Source organism: Cyanistes caeruleus, chromosome 1 (genome assembly GCF_971803275.1).
Source record: "Cyanistes caeruleus chromosome 1, bCyaCae1.hap1.1, whole genome shotgun sequence".
In the NCBI taxonomy this organism is placed as follows: domain Eukaryota; kingdom Metazoa; phylum Chordata; class Aves; order Passeriformes; family Paridae; genus Cyanistes; species Cyanistes caeruleus.
Genome location: NC_141701.1, coordinates 136,189,493 through 136,210,028, shown reverse-complemented (window position 1 = coordinate 136,210,028; position 20,536 = coordinate 136,189,493). Strand labels below are relative to the sequence as shown.

At 44.2% G+C, this 20,536-nt stretch overlaps 2 protein-coding genes across 6 annotated transcripts in view; both read right to left on the bottom strand.

Moving 5' to 3' along the window:
* The window catches only part of GAD2 (glutamate decarboxylase 2), a 41,371-nt gene extending 34,500 nt beyond the window's left edge, over positions 1-6,871 (bottom strand). Inside the window, exons 1-4 of one of the 3 annotated variants that reach the window (XM_086861424.1) lie at positions 6,585-6,871; positions 6,264-6,323; positions 5,966-6,118; positions 4,708-4,941 (exon numbers count right to left, since the gene is read on the bottom strand). In XM_086861424.1, the coding sequence (XP_086717550.1) occupies positions 4,708-4,941; positions 5,966-6,118; positions 6,264-6,323; positions 6,585-6,660 (523 nt within the window). In that variant the 5' untranslated portion in view covers positions 6,661-6,871. Of the gene's footprint in view, positions 1-1,611; positions 2,843-4,707; positions 4,942-5,554; positions 5,632-5,965; positions 6,119-6,263; positions 6,324-6,584 lie in introns of those variants that run through there. The other 2 variants (XM_023920145.2, XM_086861437.1) reach the window with 2 other exon arrangements.
* Positions 6,872-8,284: 1,413 nt separating this feature from the next.
* MYO3A (myosin IIIA) overlaps positions 8,285-20,536 on the bottom strand; it is a 116,068-nt gene continuing 103,816 nt past the window's right edge. For all 3 annotated transcript variants that reach the window (XM_086861413.1, XM_086861406.1, XM_086861399.1), the window contains 4 exons: positions 16,082-16,191; positions 13,503-13,543; positions 11,614-11,754; positions 8,285-9,691 (listed from right to left, as the gene is read on the bottom strand). In XM_086861413.1, coding sequence (XP_086717539.1) covers positions 9,577-9,691; positions 11,614-11,754; positions 13,503-13,543; positions 16,082-16,191 — 407 coding nt within the window. In that variant the 3' untranslated portion in view covers positions 8,285-9,576. The remainder of the gene's footprint in view (positions 9,692-11,613; positions 11,755-13,502; positions 13,544-16,081; positions 16,192-20,536) is intronic.

Genomic DNA, 20,536 nt, shown 5'->3' with positions numbered 1-20,536 from the left:
ATTTCTATAGAGAAGGAAGCTCTTTCAAGGTATGAAACAAAGCAAACGGCAGTAAACACATTTCTTGAAAAAGGCAGGATAATTTCTCTTCGTTCTCATTCCAAAGTCAGTAAAATCAGAGTAATTATACTCAAGGCAGAATAATGAATTCCAACATTCCCTATTATCCTTTCAATATGCCTTGAAAATTAGCACATTGCTGCCTCACAAAAATAGCTGTTTGCTCCCGTTAGTGTGTCACATGTTGTCACTGGATATGGTTTTGCCTGACTAGGTTTGAAAGGCACACATGAGACACCATCTGAAAAGCTTGCCAGGACATATAACATCAGTGATGAATGGCTAATGATTGTAATAGACAGGGCGAAATGAGAAAATGGAGTATTTTGGTGACTGCTTTGCACATGACTCAATAGATGATGATTGTACGAAGATGGCAGGGAAGGTGGTGGTCCTTGTAATTTCTTCACTGTCAGAGTGCAATTACAAATAGCCTGGCTACTTGCAATTGTGATTTTAATCAAACGCCACAAAAACCAGCACTGCTGCCCCAGCAAAATGATGCACAGGACTACATTCAGTGAACTGTAAGTCTCTTTACTTGGTTAATCTAATTGACTGCTGTTTTTTTTTTTCTAAAATCCTCCTAGAGATTTTCCTTAAAAATGTGCCTAGAGCCATTAAACACGGGAAGCATTAAAATTCCATTTTTTCTAGTTTCTTCCCACAAACCCCTGATAAGTGGCATAATTACTGGTACAAATTATGGATGGTCCACAATTACTTAAATGCCATCCAACTCAAAGGAAGGCAGCCAGTGCTTGGAAAACACCTGTCCTGACCCTCAGACGATGTACTGTTATTGCCATCAGAGAAAACAAAAGATAGAGCAAGATGATTGAGGAAATGCAAACCCAGCACTGAGAGAAAACTTATCTTCAGTCTCCTGTGGCCTCTTATCAGGCATGGACACATGGCTGGCAGAGCAGCATGGGGAATTGCTCCCCAGCTCCCACCCTGCAGCACACAAAGGCAGAGTAATCAGGCTGAGAAGGCAGACCAGAGCTGAGGATATGGGGCAGGGGAAAAACATGCAAATTCCACTTGCCTGTGCCTTTAACCTGAGACCAGCTCTGTGCAACTGCCATCCAGCCTGATAGCATTTTGCATGGAGCTTCCCCCTCTCACTGACAGGAATTGCCACCCTTCCCTGGTCTGTGCTGCCAAAGACAGACACCGAAAGCCCCTGAGCACCGAGGAACGATGCTCAGACCCAGCAGAATGAACTGGATTTTTCTCCCTGCTCTTCACACTCTTGAGTGGGGTTGGTGGACCTAGGACACACGCACCCCATCACCACCACCACAGCCTCAGCCATCCTGCTCCAGGGCCTCTGCCTGCAGAACACTGCACCTCCCCTGACGGAGGGATTTTGAAGGAGATTTCCATATTTATAGCTTAGGTTCTACATCACAGCTGGATGACAAACTTCACCTGAAAGCAACAGAAAATTAAAGCTAAAAGCTTTCAGTGAATCACGTCTACAGAAGACTCAAAGAAGGTTACAAAAATTCCTGTTTTGGAAATCCACACTGCAAAGCTGGGGAATACCAGAATTTGTATCTGCAGCTGCTGTGTCTCAGCGGTTCTCTGTCAGCGCCGCACTCAACCCCCGGCGACAGCCCTGTTGTCACTGCTTGTTTCTTCCAGCAAACCTCCCAGCACACCACCTGCTTTGGGAGCCGCCGTAGGAACAGGCCCGGGTGCAAGCGGGGGTCGGGCAGCTGTACCCTGGAGCAAGAGAGGTGGAGGGAGCAGCGCTGCAGCGAGAGATGTCAGGACAGAGAGCAGCAGCTGCTGCTGTTGGGAGAGCCCCCAGCACCCACACCTGTGACACAGCCCCCTCCACTCCGGGCCCTTCCTTTCTGCAGCGCGGCCGTAACACGGAGGGGCAGGGAATGTACTGCCCCCCAACCTGACCCCTGCCCCAGCTGCAGGGGTTTGTCTGTCCGTGTGACACCTCAATACTTGAGCAAGCTCTCTTCCCTCGGCTAGATGGCCGTGGAAAACTGAGGCTTTGCTCAGAATACAGGCTCCACTGGCCAAGTAAGGAGAGTTTGTGAGAGGTGCTCAAAAATCTCTACCCGGGTGCCTCCACCTGCAATACACATCCTTTGTTGAAGCTGATCCTGAACAAAGAGGTACTGGAAAAGAGACTGTGACAGGATGAAGAGGTGGTTGAGAGGTGAAAATAGGAGATTATGTCTTGATGGTTTGTTTAGCAACACACAGTGTATTCACAGATATCCCAGAGTAAATCAGGAAATGACAGCCGAGAACCAGGGCCACGGCACAGGGACACCCGAGGCCTGGCTTTCCCTGCTGAGGGCGTGCCTCTGCCCCACACAGCCTCCCAAACACACTCCCACCTGCACCGCTCTGAGGCACGGGCATGCCCAGCCTCAACACCCGGCCTACACAGCCCCCGGAGGAAGGGGACAAGAGGGCTGGGCTCGGCCAGGCGGCACGGATAGAGGCAGGGCTGGTGGCACCGAGCTGCTCTCAGCCTCCCTGCCTGCATGGCCGGCCCCAGGGCCTGCCAGCGAGCAAGGCTGGGCCACAACCGGCTCCTCGCACCCTTCCTGGCGTTTCCAGGCCGTTTTTAAACGCTCGTATTTCAACTCCCCTGTCCATTTTCAATTGTACAGCACACAGTAACTGAGTTTCAGACCCATCTTTCCCTGCATTCGCAGTCACTGCCTTTGACATCCTCTCAGCAGGAATTCCCTCTCTGCTGCTAAGGGGGCAGGAAGCGCGGCTTCCCCGGGCGCCCCATCGAGCCGTGGCATGCAGGCAACACCTGGGAGCAACCCACACCTGCCCCTCGGCCGGAAAATCAGCCATCTGCCTCCTCGAATCCCTGGACCTGGCTATCCAGCTGTGAGGCTAATCTATGCAATACAATTTATTTTTCAATCAGCCTCCCGGGCCCCTGCAGCCAAACGCCGCCCAGGAGGGGCCGTGTCGGAGGGGCTTCTGCGGCAGGAGCGGAGGCAGACGCTGCCGCCAGCAACCTCACCATACTGTCCTTCCTCGGAAGCAATTCCGGTGTTTTACTCCGAAGCACAAGCCGACGGGCTCCAGGTGTAAACCCCATGCATTTCGTGAAGCCCTTCCCAAGGCGCTGAGGAGCAGCAGCAGCCAAGCGGCTCTGCACCCCCTGGGCTGAACCCCACCATGCCACCACATTTCACAAAACCCCCCCAGCACCCGTTTTCACACTTCAAAAACATTGTTTTCATTAAAACAAACTATTAATTGCCAAGACGTGAAAGCCTCTGATATTTATAGAGAGGAAGAGAAACGGTAACAGTGTTTTAAAGGATCTTTTTTGGGTGCAAAAAATTAAATAGGTCTGCTTTATGAAAATAAGCTATAACAAAAAAACTATTAATGAAAAACAGCTAAGAAACCCTCTTTTTTGATTTCCCAGAATCACAGATCCTGCATTCTACATCATTCTGTGCAAACACATTTCCTATGCCCTATCCAGACACATCACGACTGATCGACTTTGTTCGTCTGGGTATCATCTACATAACTATTTAATCCAATATTTTACAAACATCTTGACAGCACCCGACCCATGCATCAAAACATGCGGATGGTCATTTCCACCCCTAAACGAGGAAGATCCCTCACAATCTTTACCGGGATCGGTCTGTTCTGTTCTCTTCTCAAAACCTGAGATTTTATTGTTTTCCACTCAATCTCTAGTCACAAAGAGCCTTTTGTCTCCTTCAATAATTGCTTCACAATTATTTTTAAGCAATTTCTCAGTAATTCAAATTCCCACTAAGAGCTCCCCGGACTCCCCATTATTTTCCAATGACAGCCGTAATTGCGGCTCCGCTTTCTGCCTGCTCCGCCGCAGTTTATTTCAGGCGGTCCCGGTGCGGAGCCGGCCGCTTCCCCAGCCTGGGAGAGCCCCATGCTGCCTTCACGAAGCCCGCAGGGAGGGAGGCACGACTAACGGGGTATCCCAGGTAGGCAGGAGTCAACCCATCCTTGCTTTTCCCAGTGAAAAACAACAAATGGCTGTTAAAACAAATCGGACTTTGGTTTTATTGCTTCCGCCTAAAGTTGAAACAAAATTCTCGATATTTCTGTGTAAGGTCCTGCTGAATTCTGTTTACGTTTTAGTCCTGCAGGCGAAGTGACAGACACGGCAAATGGCCGCTCAGAGCTCGAATTTACAGGCCGTGTCCTGCGATTTCGGCTGTTAAATGGGCTGGTCCCTGCCGCCCCCATGCAGAGACTCCCCTCTGCTCCGCTCCCACCGCACCCCGCTCTGCAGGGAGCAAGAGGCCATCGCCGGGCCATCACACGCGAAATGGATGAAAAGGAAGGGCAGAAAGTGGTGAAGGCGGTGCCAAGTCTGCTCAGTGGCACACTCGGCAACTCCGATGCACAGACGCATTAATTTTAAATAGGAAAGGGTGTGCGAGGCTGCACTGACAACTACAGAGAAGGAGCTGCTGGAATGTTTTATAATTTTGGAAAACGATTTCTGTCTCTGCTAGAAATTGCTTGGAGCTGACAAAATACAGTTGCTGCTTCAACCTTTAACGTTTCAAGCTAAATTGAAATGACACCTTTAATCAATGGATGAGACCATACAAGGTAGAAAATGAGCATTGCTATTACCTGTTTTAATTGCATACTTCAGAGTTGTTCTGCAGTTCAATAAAATTTCTTCCAAGGTCTGTGGCTGGTCTGCCAGCTCCCAGTTATATTCCTGGAGCAGCTCATTTGGGTAATGGAAATCAATAACTTTTGTTGATCTATCAAAACTTTTCACCACATACTGAAGTAAAATGTCCACAACGTCTTGTAAGAAAGACATAGTAGTTATTTCTCCATTGCATGTCGGCAGAAGATCTGGGAATGGAGAAATTTAAAAGTTAACTTCGTTTTGTGACCACATGCATAGATTTTGAACAAAGCCTTCTCCCCTTTATGTTTACAAAATCTTTACACTATAGCAAGTAAAAATAGGTTTTGTTTTCATTTAATAAGCAAATTGGCAAGGCTCTATTTCAAAGAATGTTCTGAGAGATAACAAGATTTAATATCCCATCTAAATTGGCCAATTCTGTCCACAGTATATTTCAGACCAATTTTTAGGACAGTGAGAGCAGGGAAACAAGAAAAAAGGAAAAACGAATCTCGTAGGAAATAAAGATTGAGCAACAAATGCTACGAGCAGCACCCTAAATGCCGACACACCACCTGAAAACTGTCATTTGCCTTGCAATAAAATACCTTCGTGGTGACTCTCTTATGCAAGCGACTTGTTGATAATTTAATGCCTTTTTCTGAGGCAATGCTGCACGGGCTCTCGGTGTACACAAAGCTTTTGTTTAAGAGCGATGGCTCAGTCGAAGCCAAAGCCAGACTGTAGTGGAAGCCCCTAATTTTGGATCCCGGGCTGCCGGGCAAACGGGAGAGCTCCTGGCTAGTGCATGTCGGCGGGGAGCTGGGATATACTCACTGTCGGAGACGGTACCTCCAAGGTCAGAAAAGATGGAAAGAAATGGAAGAAGTGGAAAAATATCTCGAATTAAAAAAAATGAGTAGGAGAGCGCTCTATCTCCCTCCTTCCCTCCAACCTTAATTACATCGCAGATCTTCAATGAGAAGGTCGATGCTGTCAGTGCTCCTTAGAAAGAAAATGCTGCGGGCTCCTGTACGCGGGATTTTTTGTTGTTTGAGTGATTTTTCGGAGATTTGAGAGATGCCCGACGGGGGCCAGGGCTGAGGGCGCAGAGCTCCGCTGCGCACCGCCAGGCACCGCCGGACCCCCCCGCCTCCGCGCAATGCGGGCGGAGGCAATTTCCCGACCGAACCGCTGGTTTTTTCTTGTTAGTTTTAGAGAAGCAGCGCGCCCCGGGTGCGCCGTTACCTGTTGAGTGCAGAAAGGCGTAATTCACGTCCGCTTTTTGGCAACCGCAGGGTTTTTTGTCGCAGGTGCAGGTCGGCCTTGGCTCCGCTACCCCCGGGGCTGCTGCCCTGGCGCCGGTTTCCACGGGCTTCTCGGCATCGCCGTAGAGCAGGGCTTGACAGCGACAGGAACACACGGCCTCATTACCGGGGCATCGACCCTCGTCTCCCCCCCTCCCGGCCCGGGGCAGGTCCCGCGGCGCTCGGCGGGCGCGCAGCCGCGCCCCCGCCGCGGGCTACCGGGGTGTCCCTGCCCTTACCGCAGAGTTTGTTCCCGATCCCTCCCGTGAACTTCTGGGCAACCTGACACCACGCTCTGGCTGTAAGAGAAAATCGAGCGGAGGGTCCGTGGGGACGGCCGTGGGCTGGGAGCGCCTCGCCCGACCCCCGGCCCCGCTCCCCAGGAACCCCCTGCCCCGCAGAGGCCCCCGGCGCTGGTCCGGGCTCGCCGTCGGTCCCCGCCGCCCGCACCGCTTCGTCCCGCCGGTCGAGCTGTCACAAAGGGGGCTCCGGCTACCGGGCAGCGCTGTCACGGCGGCTCCGTCGGGCAGGTCCCGCTCGCCCGTTCGGCTTCCCCCTACCTGTGCCGGGAGCCTCGGCGGCTGCGGAGCCCTCCTCGGCTCCGAAGGGCCAGAAGCCGGAGCCGGGGCTTGCCATGGCGGAGGCGAACCGGCGGGGCGGGCGAGGAGCGGCGATCTGCAGCCCAGGCGGCCTGAGCGAGTGTGCGTGAGTGTGAGTGTGCGGTGTGTAAGTGCGCGCGGCTGCGCCAGGCGGCGGCAGGCGAAGGGGCGGGAGCGCCCCGGGCACGCGTGGGTGGGAGCGCTCCCGTGGGCGCCCCCGGGGCGCGCTCCGCCGAGCTCCGCCGAGCTGCCTCGGCCGCGCCCCGCAGGCGCTGCTGCCAGGGACGGGGCGGGCGGGCGGCTCCGCGGGAAGAGGTGCCCGCTGAGGCGGCCGGCGGCGACGGCGTCCGCTGTTCTAAGGGGTGTCCGCACCCTGCAGCGGAGGAGCGAGGGGTAGCGGTGGGAGGGCGATAGCACTCGGGGCAGACCCGAGCTATAGGCGCTGCTTGAGCTGGGGCTACAGCTGCCTTGGGGGAGGGTGAAGACGAGCGACGGTGCCTGTGCCGTCTTCACCCTCCCGACGGTCCGTTCGGCCCGGAGAGCGCTGAGCGGAGTGGAATGGTAGTTTCCCAAGTCTTGGCGCGGGCGGCCGCGGTGGTCCAGCCTGGTACCTCGAGGGGAAGGTTGGCACTACGGGGAAGCGTCCTTAGTCCTTTTAAGATACGAAGGGAAATCCCCCCACCACACCTCCCAGTTTTGCACCGTGGCATCTCCGGACGTGCTAGCAGGGCACTCCTGGGCGGCGGCGCCGAGGCCGGGACAGCCCGTGCCGCCGGCAGTCCCGCGGTGGGGAAGAGGCAGCCCCCGGCCCCCGCGTCCCCTCGGCCCGGCCCACAGCCACCGGCGGGCGCGCCGTCGCGCCGGGCCGCCGCGGGGAAGGCACTGATGGAAGGGCCCGAACTGCACTGGGGGCTGGGCTCCCGCTGTCCCTCATGCTCCCGGGCGGCCAGGGGCGTCCCGGCTCGTACGGACGAGCGGGAGGAGCCTTGCGCGACGCCGGGGCTGCCCCCGCGCGTCCCTGGAGCCCCGGGGCGCTCCCGAGGGCCTCCCGCAACGTTCCGAGTTGGGGCCCTGCTGGAACCGCCATCCTCACTCCAGCCCGGCGGCCAGACGGGAAGAGCACGAGAACAACTCTCCCCATGTTCTTCACGACGTCTCTGAAAGCTCCCTTTTCCACCCAGCCGGGACTCCGCGGGAGCCTCTCCCTGCCGCGGTTGCCTCTCCTCTGGCACAGGAGGGATTTCAAGCCCTGGCCTTGGAGGAAGGCAGGCGGGACCACGTCATGTCAGGACGTGGCTCTGTCGGGAGCGCTGGTCACGCAGGGCCCCACGCTGCTCGCAGCCAGGCCCTGTGCTCAGCCCGGGGCATCTCTGCTTTCTGCAGACACCCACATGGTTATGAGGAGTGTGCCGCCATGAGACCTCACAGAAATGCTTGAGAACACTGCTGTGGTGGGAAAGCAGAAGAAAACCACTCCAGGTTCCCTTCGTGTGAAATTACAGTCTGTTCCAGTTGCCGCATCACACTGGCTTGCACGTAGACAATAACTCCAGCTTTCCACGGCCAGAGGCTGCTGTGAGCCCTTCCCTGCCTTGCTCACTCATGCCCCAGCCCACAGTGTTTTGTCGGTGCTGGGTGTAATTCAGACACAACCAACCGTATTACTGCTTTGTACGTTTTTATTTACTTTACCATTTTAATTAATACATAACAAAGCAACTTTACAACATTTCAAAATTTCGACAATTTATAGCAAATTTTACATTGCAGTACAATTTAATCGGGTGCACAGCCTTGTATCCAGTTACAGATCAGGAAGCGGTGGTTATCTGTCTCTGGGGAAAAGGCCGAATGTGCGCGGTGAACGGACAAAACCCAGCCCTGTGGCTGACTGCTGCCGCCAATTGTCACATTTAGGAGAGCTGAGGAAGGGAGTAGGATCAGGCCTTTATGCTGGCATCATGAAATTTGCCTTCTCTTGCTTTGCAGCTGGGAACATGCAATTATGAATCCTGAAAAAAAAGCGCTGCAATTATCTGTGTGATTTCTGTGAAATAAGGTCTTCTGAATAAGGAATTGGGGAAATTTGACCACTGCGGCTATTGCTTTTATTTTCATTTAATTTCTAGTGGAACTGATTAAGAATGATCATTACATTTCAGCAGCAATCAACCAGAGAGTGTATTTATATTCCTTTCTTGGTACCTCAGATATTAAAGTTCCTAAAAATCTAATGCAAATGAGAACAAAGCAAACGTGATTTAAAAGTTCATCACTTAGTCACAAAGCTCAGAGGCAGAGAAGAGGGCTGGATATACTTCCAATAAATGGACATCTCCAACATAAAGAATATATACACAATATTGACCTTTAAAACTGGCTACTACCTTTACAGTAAAGTCAGTAATGAAATAAACTGCCATAGTATGCTATCCAGTTAATTGTATACATTAATTTTCGTTAGAGGGACACTTGCCACAAAGAAGGTCATCCCAAAATTTAGGCAATGTAAACTAAAATAAGCAGAAATTCCCCCATGATGCTCTTGTAATTTTTTTTCCTGTAAAACAATTAATTAGAAATAATAACTAAGGTTTTCTGAAGGTGCAGATGGAAATTTGAAAGCTTAATTACGGAACTATAAAGTAAACTATTAATTTGATTGAATGAGACTGATGGAAAAAAATATGCACTGAGGAAAGTAAACTAGATTTAAGCTGTTTAATAATTTTAGAATGTAGCAATGGCTTTTATATTAGAGAAGAATACTATATGTGACTGACAGTGTCCCTTTGCAATGGTGTTGGGCTGTAAACCACAGTAATTCATATTCACATGAAAACACACATAAAACATTGAAGATTAAAAAAAAAAAAAAGGAAACACATGGTATAAAATGATAAAAAAAATTATGCTAATAAAAGCCAAATGGCAGCAGGAACAGCAGCAGCAGCTAGAACTGCTGGATAAGGCGCCGGCGCTGTGAGGTCTTCCGCAGCAGTCGTCTGTAGTCATAGGGATTATCTTCGGCTTTGCTCTCTTCCAGGGGTCTTTCTGCAACCCTCGACCTAGGGATTATGCACAGAAGTGTTTCAGAAATTAAAGTAAAAACATTTACCTTGGCAAACACTTCTAATCGACTGCTTAACCTCCACCCTTGTGGGGGAAAACAAAAGAAGAAAGAAAAAAAATCAGCTGACTTTGCTAGGCCTCTTCCTGTGCTGCACAAAACAGGCACCTCGGAACAAACACATTATATGCTAGAAGCAGATGAACACAGAAGAACAACATGTTCTTCTATGAAGGGGACATAACGAAAGGACATAAAAACATTGAGAGCATGAGGATGTGTTGCAGTACCATTTGCCTGATAGTTACTGCATCAGATTTTCAGCTGGCATAAATTTGTTTGCTTTCTATTTAACCTGCCAGTGGTCTTCACTGTAAGCATCCATCTCATTTTATTTTATTTTCAGATGGCAAGATGCATTTGGATGCCACCTCTGACAGGCTGGAATTGTGACCTGGCATCAGCTGTTATTATGGAGCAAGATTAAACATAAAAGACAGTTAGTTAAAAAGTAAATTACTCTGAAATAATTTGTAAAATTATAAAAGTAAAATACTCTGAAATTACAAAAATTTCTAATGTTCTACACTTAAGGTGCCCCCACCACTTGTCCTATACCAATGTCAAAGGTAAACCGCTAAAAAAAAAAGTGCTCAGTGCTTCACTTCCATAGATTGAAATGGTTGTGCAATCGTTATATTTATATATAATCAGCTACCCCATGACACCTGGTGACCCTATTCAAGAGATACTGAAGTGCAGAAATACTTATTAATTGCATTCATCTGCCCTCTGAGGACACTGTAAACTTAGACATACTTTGTTTCACTATGGCTACTTAGGCTGCAATCAGAACAGCAAACTGTGAAGGGTAAGAAATTCCTTTTAGTAAGCTCAGTAGCATACTTTTGACTCACCTAAACCAGACCTCAGGGTGACAGATTTGGTGAAATTAGTCACCTTAGAAATGCAACATTTTCTAATGGTTGTAAACTATATGGTGACTCCATATATTATTACTACTATTATTACTTTTAATCACACATCTCCAGTTTCCTGAAACTAATTTAGATCCTGCATGAAAAAAAGGCCAGACATGAAATAGGTAAGGTGCACAAAACATTCTACATTGTAAATGTTCTACAAACATCTCCTCTGTTATACAGATACATTTGCAAATTCAGCACTCCTCCCAGGCTTAGAGTTTCCCTTAAGACTTTGACCTAGACAGTATTCCAAGCTTTTCTTACATTTAGGAACATGCAAGAAGATACAATTATATTAAGATATATAGATGTGTGTTTGCATGTTCAGTGTGTTGAGTGCATTGGCAAGAGTGAGAATATGAATTTCCTTATCCTGGCAGTGGTCACCCTTTATAAAGTCTGTGTGGGAAGAGAGGAGGTCGAGTGAACCCTCCCTTTGGGGTTTTTCTCCTGGCTGTCCACCTTGGTGAGGTGCTTGCAGGCTACAGACACCTGTGCTGCCACAGGTCAGCAGGAGAAGGAGGCAGTCAAGCTGGAGTTTTACCTGCAGAAAGTCTAGTGCATGTCCACCTTGTTTAAAACCTAGCTAATCAGAAATACAGTTTTTAGGTTCTGCTTCAGTTTAATTTTATTTTAGATCAGAGATGCAGAATGTCTGTCCATCTGGCCCTTGGGAAACCAAAAACTGGCAGGTAGCTGAACACCAATCACACTGGCATTTGTCCCTCTTGCATGGGGATTAGCTCAGATATTCCCATTTTGAGACGGGAAATTTTAGCTATATGTTTTGCAGGATAATTTGGCAAAATTTTATGTCTAAAATAGTAGATTTATGTGCAATTTAAAAGTGCATTTCTTTACATTTTATTAATATTTTGAATGTATCAATGAGGATAATATTTATTTTCTCCTAATACTATTTTGTATGAATTACCGCTCAGTAGCTCGTAAAATGGAAGTCCTGCGCTCAATTGGGTATCTCTTCCTTCTTGTGGTAGTACTGCTGTCCTTGGAGGTGGAGTCACTAGATGAAATTTCTTGGTAGTAGATATCTATATCTAGCACTTTGCTCAGACTGTAAATAAATAAGAACACTAAGTTAACAGTTTAACTTTTCAATATTTTTTTCGACATGCAAACCCAAGGCAGCCAAATACCATTATTAGTTCTGTTTATGTGTTGAAGATCTAAGCAGAAATATATATAGGCACAAAAAATCAGTCTCTGAAGTATGACTGCTGTACAGTGTAGATACTGAGAATTTTGAAATGCTAAATACTTTTATATATTCATAAAGGAGACACAGATTACTGAAATTGTTTGGGCTTGCCATTAGACTCAGTGGAGAGGCATTTTTATGGTATAATTAATCTGGTCTATTTCAGATATCTCTTTGAGCAAGAGATGAATCATTTTCCTAAAGATGACTATTTTTTTTTCTTCAAAGTACAAGAAGAGAGTCCAAAGCAACTAGTTCAGATATAGGTGTCAATAATGCAGATATCTCTTATTTTGTTACGTGAATGCTATCCAAGGTATTATACATACAGAAAAAAATCAATCCCAACATCCATTTTAGTATGGCAAAGGAAAGAAATAATATCCTGAAAAAGAAACTGAATAGACAAGTTCAGAATTCAATCATTGTTAGAAACCAGAATTAATTGATTTCACTTGCTATGTTCCACTAATACAGAGTCAGCACATGAAAGAAGATGCAGTCAGGGAAGAGGTTAACTAAATTTATGATGAGTGAAACCTAACTGAGGCCAATGAGAAAAAAAACCTAGATTTTGCTGTTAACACTAGATTTTTGTGTTTTAGTTATTTTTTTTCCTCCTAGACTGGACTCGTTAGGTGTGAATTTTTTTTAGGATCCAAATAACATGAGAATAAAAGCTGAAAGAGACCAAACATGGGGGACATGGACATAAGGTCAATCCTTTAAGCTGCGGTATAATCAAGTGCAATTTAAATTGCAGTTGAATGAAGCTCAATGCTGTGAGCACATTTTACACAGATGTAATGTCATGCAACATCCTCTAAGATACATATTTTAACCACGGAGTTTGTATTCTGCAACTTCAGCCAAGGATAGTGCAGAGAGCCCATTCATCTGGCAGCTATGAGCAGGCTGCCGTCGCACACATGGTGCCACAGCAGTGCCACTGAGGGGGCAGCAGGAAAGCCTCAGTATAGAAACACAAATAAAACAAAGCTATGATGTATGTCAGGAACTGTGAACCAGAACTGCAGCACACATAACGATCTAAGATATACAGAAGGACAGAATATACCTATTGCTTCCTTCTTTTCTGCAAAGATCCATCAAAATAGGTTAGTTACATTGGGAAGAAAACACATCTGGTTCAAATTTCAAGGGCTACTCTTCTTTAGCTGTTATTCATAGTTATTGTTTTAATTTTTTATTGTCTATTTCCAGACACTCATATATTTTTAGGAGTAAATTTTGACAGTCTTTGTATTTTTGCTGACAAAAAAGAACTGGTTGCCCATTTGCTTTGACTAGAATTTTAAGCACCTTCAATTATTTTCTGTGTCAGAACTATCTTTGATGTGAACCTTATCTTATTATAATGCCTGTGTTACCATGGTAAAGGACCATGTTTTAGGAAAACTGAATGGCTGAATTCTATAATGGATTTTAGTCAATGAAAATTGCATTTTAACTTTGTATACATGTCCCCCTGTGAACCACCAAATTACCATTCTTTCTTCAATGCTTTATTCTCCTGGTTGAAGCACAGCTAAAAACTATTCTGGAATACTGGAGTGACAATAGTGAGATAATGAAAAAATTACCTTTCTTTTCTTGGTTTCCGTTTTTCATCTTGTATTGATTTCTAAGAAAATAAAAAGTAATTAAAAATACTAAAAGGAAAGCTTATGCAAACACACAATTCATCAGTGTTAGATAGGAGAGTGTGGTATATTTTTCAGTAAAAGAAATTATAGAAAATGAGCAAATGTCCCAGGAAAACGTCTTTTAAGAGCCTTTGAGACTGAGAATGAGATTAGCATTTTTGCTCCCAAATTTGTTGCCATACTGTTAAAAAAAGCCAAAGTAATGATGATCAGAAAAGAAAAAGGAGGTTTAAAACTTCCAAATATCTATGGCTGTTTTAATAAAGTTGACAACACTATCTCACTGAGGCAAATTTGCTGTGATGCCATGAGAATTTCCATGAATAGAAGCAATGCAGTGGGAAGAGGCATAATCCTATTATCATTAATGCCAATGTAGTCTTCACAGAGGTTTAGTAGAATAAAATGGACAAAGGTCTCATTTAAAAACAGTGTAACAGGTGACAAAAGAACCTTTAGGATACAAGATTTCTAAAAATGCAGAGGAGAGGAGATTCACAGGGAATGTGAATAATTTCTTATCTCTAATAGAATTCTATCCCTACAGCCAAAACAATGCTATGTTGCAACACCCAATGCATCATACTTTAAAGGCAGGGTTTTTTAGTGCAGATTGTGGTCTTAATTGTGTTTCTTGCAAATGTGTGAAAATGTATTAGAACTAGGGACTGTAAAGTCACTGAGAATCAGAAATCCTGGTGGACTTCAGTATGCAGGCAAATGGACATGACTTGTAATTCCAAAATGATAGGCTGATTTAAAGAAATATACCCCAAAATAAAATTCTTGTGCCTTATATGAACAATGGGCTATTGTCAGGCTTCATCTTTACCTGTATACCCCTTCAGGTCATCTGATATGCAAGGAGATATGTGAGAATGTAAAGTGTCTAATTAATGTCTATAGCATGATGTGAGAAAAATATCTGATTTTGCAAAAGAGAGATTTTTTTTTTAAATGCACTCATACTGTGTTTCTTCACTTTCATCTGATCTGGGCTTGAGAATAATCTGTGAATGCCTAAAGGTCAAAGATTTTTAATAAGGCAGAAAATCCGTAATAGCTGGGAAAGCTGACTGCCCTCTAAAGCTGGTTACTACCTAAAGTTAAAGCTTAATGACTTACCCAGGGTCTAAGAATTTAACAGCTAGTAGGTCTCCTTTCTAAGCTTTGGTGGATAGATATTTACATTGAACCTTTCCCTGACCAGTGAACTTCATGTCAGGAAGACAGGTTTCTGTTTTTCACAACTTCTTGCAAATACAATTCATTGAAGGTAATATTGATTAATACCTTGAAAAGCTGCTGCTAAAAAATTGATTAAAAATCTCCTGGCACTACTGCAGTTTTTGTTTGTATTGATGCCATGGCATCAGTTTTCTGGTATGGAGCTGGCCATGTAAAAAATTTAGCTCTCAGAAAACACTGTTTTCATGACCCTATAGTCTTAGTTTCCTAGATAGGCATTTACTTCAGAACTGCCCTTCTCAGAAATTTCTGAATACAGATTCTGTGTCATGCCTTTCATTTCAGTCCTTTATCTCACCAAGCTTGCTTTCACAAAACAAATTTTATTTGTACATGCAAATTTATTTTTAAGAATGTAATTTATTTTCAGAATATCACCATTCCAAAGCTGTGTTAGTTCAAAGCCCCAGAATAAAACATGGCTGTATTTTTTTTTTTTTTTTTTGGTATGCCAGACACAACCATCCCTACAGGCCCTGGTGACACCTTCTGTTGAAAGGAGAAGCAATTGCTACGGTTAGTTTATTAGCTGGGTTCTCACCGGCTGTTAAAATAGGTCACTAAGATACAGGCACCTCGAGCAAATCAGTTTAATTGCTTTTTTTGTTGGAAGTGCTTTCTGAGCTGCTTTTACATTTTCACTCTTTCTGCTTACTTTCTTGCCTTTTTTCCTATATTTAAGGGCACTGAAGTCAAGGGGGGAAAGCAGCACTCTGTATCTGAACTTGGACCAAAGGCTATATATAGAGCCACTCAAATCCATTAGTCTCCTGAGCTGTTGGTATTTGCCAATGCCTTCATAATCACAATCTGACACATTTATAAAGGAAGTTACAGTGTGCATACTAATACAACTTATTTTAGTATTTGCTCTCTCTGCAAGATCAAGCACTAATTTAGATGCTCAAAATAGCTCCAAACAAACCTGTGCCTCTCCTGGTTCTCTCCTGTGACTTACAAAGAAACTATGGAGACAGGGCACTTGATTTGGGTATTGAAAGTGAAAATGCTATTTATGCACATAATGAAAGCATGTATGTTTAGGTAAAAAAAGTAAATACTGGTCTGACATAGTTCCCCAGTCTGAGTAGCACTGTACTTCCGTTTCAAGTCTCGTTTGAAATGTGAAGTTTGTGGCCTGTCTGCTTTCAGCAGGACAAAGGTTTTATGCTGCATTAGAAAACAATAATGGGAATTGGGTGATTAGAAAGATAGTTGAGGTGTGAATTCTCTGACAGTTTTAGCCCCAAAAAGCTTCTTAAACTCACATGTATTAGAGTGTAGTAGGTGGAGTCTTCTGGATTATTTAATGTCTTGGGCTTCCGTGGCCTTCTGGGGGGTCTCTGCATTGGGCGAGAGTCTTCTACTTTGCCCACAACTGTAAAAAAGCAGAAGATTGCAATACTTATTTCTTCACAGAGCTGGAGGCTTTTGGAAAAAAAAAAGGAGAGAATTTCACCAAAGAGAGAAAAAAATCCACATAGCCACTTTTACTGCTTGCAGTAATTCAAGTAAGCAACTGGTTTGGACATTTTCTTCAGCAGAGAATGGGTTTATCCACTTGAGTCCTGACTGCCCACAGGGACAAATGCCACATAATGAATGCCAGGCTGGAACAGCCTGGAGGTCTCTCTGGCACAGGTCTCACCTACTGAAAAGGGCTGATGCTCCACATTCAGAAAAGGGCTCTGAAGGGTAATGGCTACTGTGAGGCCACTGCCTCGTAATGGGGACCTGTGTGGCAGGCGTGATGCTCTTTTCAGACTCAAGTCTATCTTTAAGGTGCTGAATGAGGGAACTAGCATTATGCCTCTGTTTCAGAGGTTGTCCTTTACATTATCACAGTGAAAATTTTCCCCCAGGTGTCCTGCTGAGGCTTTTCATTTCAAGCCAGATTATGTGCCACTGGGCAACACAGCATAAACACAGCATGGGTGTCCATCACATCCAATGTAGTATATGTTAGTGAACTCAAATTCTGGTCTCTATTTCTACAAAAACTTTCTGCAAACATGTGAAAAATGCCTTCACTCTAATAGAAATGAAATCAAGATTTTAACACAAAATGGAACTACTGTCCCCTGGCAGTCTCCCAGTTCAGAGTATACTGACTTGCAGATTACATTGGCTGGCACATAAAGAACTAGAAAAATATCTTGGGTATTGCTTGTTGAAAATCTATATGCCATTCTCACAGTGCTAGGATACAGGGCTGCTTGGGTTCATAGGATGTTTGGCACAGAGACAACACAGAGTGCAGGGTTCCTAAAGACCACAGAACTGGCCCTGGAGGTAAAAGAGACCACAAATTTACAGCCTGATGAGCCTGGTCTCCTTACCTTCAGCTTCAGCCACAGGAAAAGTTAACGGTGACAGCAATTCCTTCACGATGAAGGAGAAGGGAGTTGCACAGCAGCAGAACACGAGTGGCAGAGGTGGGTCATAGAGACACATATGGGGTGGTGAATGAAGGCACAGCACAGTGAACTGAGTGTTTAAGGTTATCTTGCATTATCCAGTGAAGTTTGATATTGCCCCTGTCCCACCACAGGTAATATACTAAGGACAGTGCATGAGAAAAAACATCTCCTTATTCATAAATGAATATAGTGTGAGGTTGGAATGGGGATCTAGATCCCAGTGAATTACTGAAGTGTGTTTTGCTGATATAATCCACTTCCACATGAAGTGACTTTAACACCATTTTGCTCCCCTATGACCATCAGAAACCCTTTTACATGATAAAAATAAAAACTTTCCCATGTACAGCAGACATCTTTTTAATTAAGAAGGTAGCACAATAATTTAAAATGAGAAACGATCAGTAATACATCAGGGTTGACTCCTGCAAAATTAGCTGTTTAAGTTTTTTGTTATGTGTGATAAATAAAGGCTTGTAAAGGTCATGGGTATACAGAGGAGCCAGAATGAATAATGTTAATTTAAATTGTAGTTGGATAATGATTACATTTACTGTTTTAGTTTCTTATCTGAAATGCAGACTGCTGCTTCTTCTGTAATGAATGAACAAGTATCTTTTTAACATTTTGCACCCAAGAGAACAATGGTATTTTTCTAAGTGAGGTTACAGATAATTCATGTAAACAATGAATTTTAGATGCAATAAATTAATTTCAGTAACCTGTGTTAAATATAAGTGACATTACTTGATTTCAATAGGTACAGCAGGCTTGACTTGGCTCTTAATGTGGGCTGTTGCTACCTTGCTGCATTTCAAATGGGCCACCTGGAGTTATCTGACTTTCCATTTGTTTGAGAGAGAGGCATATCTTCCCTATTCTATTTTTAAACACAACAGGAGTCCAAAGTGGAAACACTACCTTAAAAAAAAACCCTTAAAATTCAGTGCTGTTGAACAGAAACACCTATGCCCTGTCTGTAGGACATTTTCAAAAATTTCATCTGAGATCCTGACTGCACAAAAATCTGAAAAAAGAAATGAAGCTAGTTTGGGGGGGCCCTAGGAAAATCCCAATGAAAAGGCTCTCATTACGCCTGAAGATTTTTTATTGTCCCCTAAGAATTCATCACTGCATAAGCTGTTACATTATTTAATTCATCAATGTCAAACAGATAAAGCATTATTGTGCTCCAGATTACAATTATTCCAACTGGAATTACTTGTATACTTCTTGTGTGTGTGTTCAGCAAAGAAGACTGCTTCATATATTCAAAAAATACCATTTTGACAATGATAAAGGTTTCAGTAAAAAAATTGCTTTTCATCTCAGCTCTTGTGTTGTACATATGTATAAGCTGTGCAAAAGAATTGAGGGGAAACAAATACCATGTTGGGGCAGACAGCCTTATAAGCTTGGACCTCCATCATTCTTTTTAGAAACTGAATATAGGGCTGAAAATGCATTTCTGAGTTTTGCCTCCAAATTACACAGTAAGGTTTTGCTTTCTTTGTTTCATGAGAAAGTGAAGCTGTGATTTCCTTTTGCACTTAGATTTGCATATTCACTGCTACCAAAATTCAGCAAATGCAGTAGTTACTTGTATTGGATAATACAAAGTAAAATTTGCTTTTTTATTAGTTTCTGATAAATACAAAAATAACTTAGTAAAATTGAAGGTTGGAGGTGCAAATTAAATACACAAATCTGATAAATGGTGAGTTTGATGTGTTTGTTTTCCAGATGGCCTATGCCTTTCTATGCAGGCAAGGAAGCAGAAAGGAGGAGTGAAATAATTCACTTATTAACAGGGCAATTATGTTGCCTCTGTTTTCCATTATAAAGAAAAGGTTTTTATTGAAGACCAGTCTCTCCACAGTAAAGTCTCTTCTAGCTTATTTTTCCTTAAGACTTCAAGTATCTGTAGCAAGATCTGTCCATGTGCTTTCTATGTGCAAGGAAAACTGATGTTTCCTCTCTAATAGTCATTGACATTTTACAACACTGGTACAAAAACCATTCACACAGCAGCTGTTGAGCACTTTGGAAGTGCCAGGTTGGCACCACCACCCCTGTCCTACTAGAAGGGTAAATAATATGCACAAAGACACATGGAGACTTGCTTAAGGTAACATCCTAGTTAGTCATTAGCAGTCCTAAGGACTGTGCTGAGATTTCCATCTCTGCTGCCAGCCCACACCTTGCTGTTGTATCCACCTGAAGAGGTGCTGTCAGTGCTGGGACACATGCCTTAGAAGCAATGTGTAGGAGAAACTGGAAACTTTGATGCAACACAGACATTCCCTAAAGGGTTTACCAGGAGGAAGACAGATTAAATAACAGGTTGAAATGGGGGGATTTTCCTCCTCAGACTTCCCAAGTGTATCTAAGTCAGTACTTGGTTAATAAAGGGAAAAAAAAAAAATAAAAATAGTTAAACCAGTGATGATAGTAAAAGTTCTTGTCCATAGAATAAATGAAATACAAAGTTATGGGCCAGGAAATACATATAAACAGTGTGGCTGCCAGAAAAATTCTTTATTCATATCAGTATCTCAGCTAGCTCGTTTAGCACTACCAGAAAGGTTCCTACTTGAGTTGCAGACACACTCAATTCTACAACAAATTAATACTTTCATACTCGGCCCTCACTGAAAGCTCCAAATAGGCTGAAATGTGTATTCAATATGTATCCTGGTGTATCCTGAACACCACCACAAAATACAGGAACTGAGGAGAGCTGCATGTGCTTGAAACGTTCAAGGATGAGCAAGAACTGTTTGAATAAAGATGAGTCAGTATCAACAGCCCTTTAGGTTGAACTGTCTGTACATTCTGACACACAATGATAAGCTTGGAAGACAGCAATCTGGAGGAATCAACATCCGTGGAGGCTAATGTAAATTAACTATGACTTACAACAGATTTTATACTGAAGACTGGAGAAATAGTGTGGTTACAACTGTGATAAATATCTAAAGGACCAAAGGTCTCTATTTATTAAGCCACCTGGAGAAACAGACAAAGCCATCTTCAGGTCACTTAGGTGAAATGTTACATGCTTGATTTAGAGGTGTTACACATCTTATGGAGACAGAAGTATAAAGCCAGGCTCAGAATTAAGCAGGAAGAAAAAAAAGATGAAAAGAAGTAATTTTATAGATTTTTTAGAGGGAGTTGAAAGCAATCAGTAAAAATGGAAATACAGCAACCGGAATTCCAGGACTTGATAATGAGAAGCTAACAGGTATTGCTGCTTACAACATTTATGTGCATACCTTTTTACTGTTCTAATTGTACACA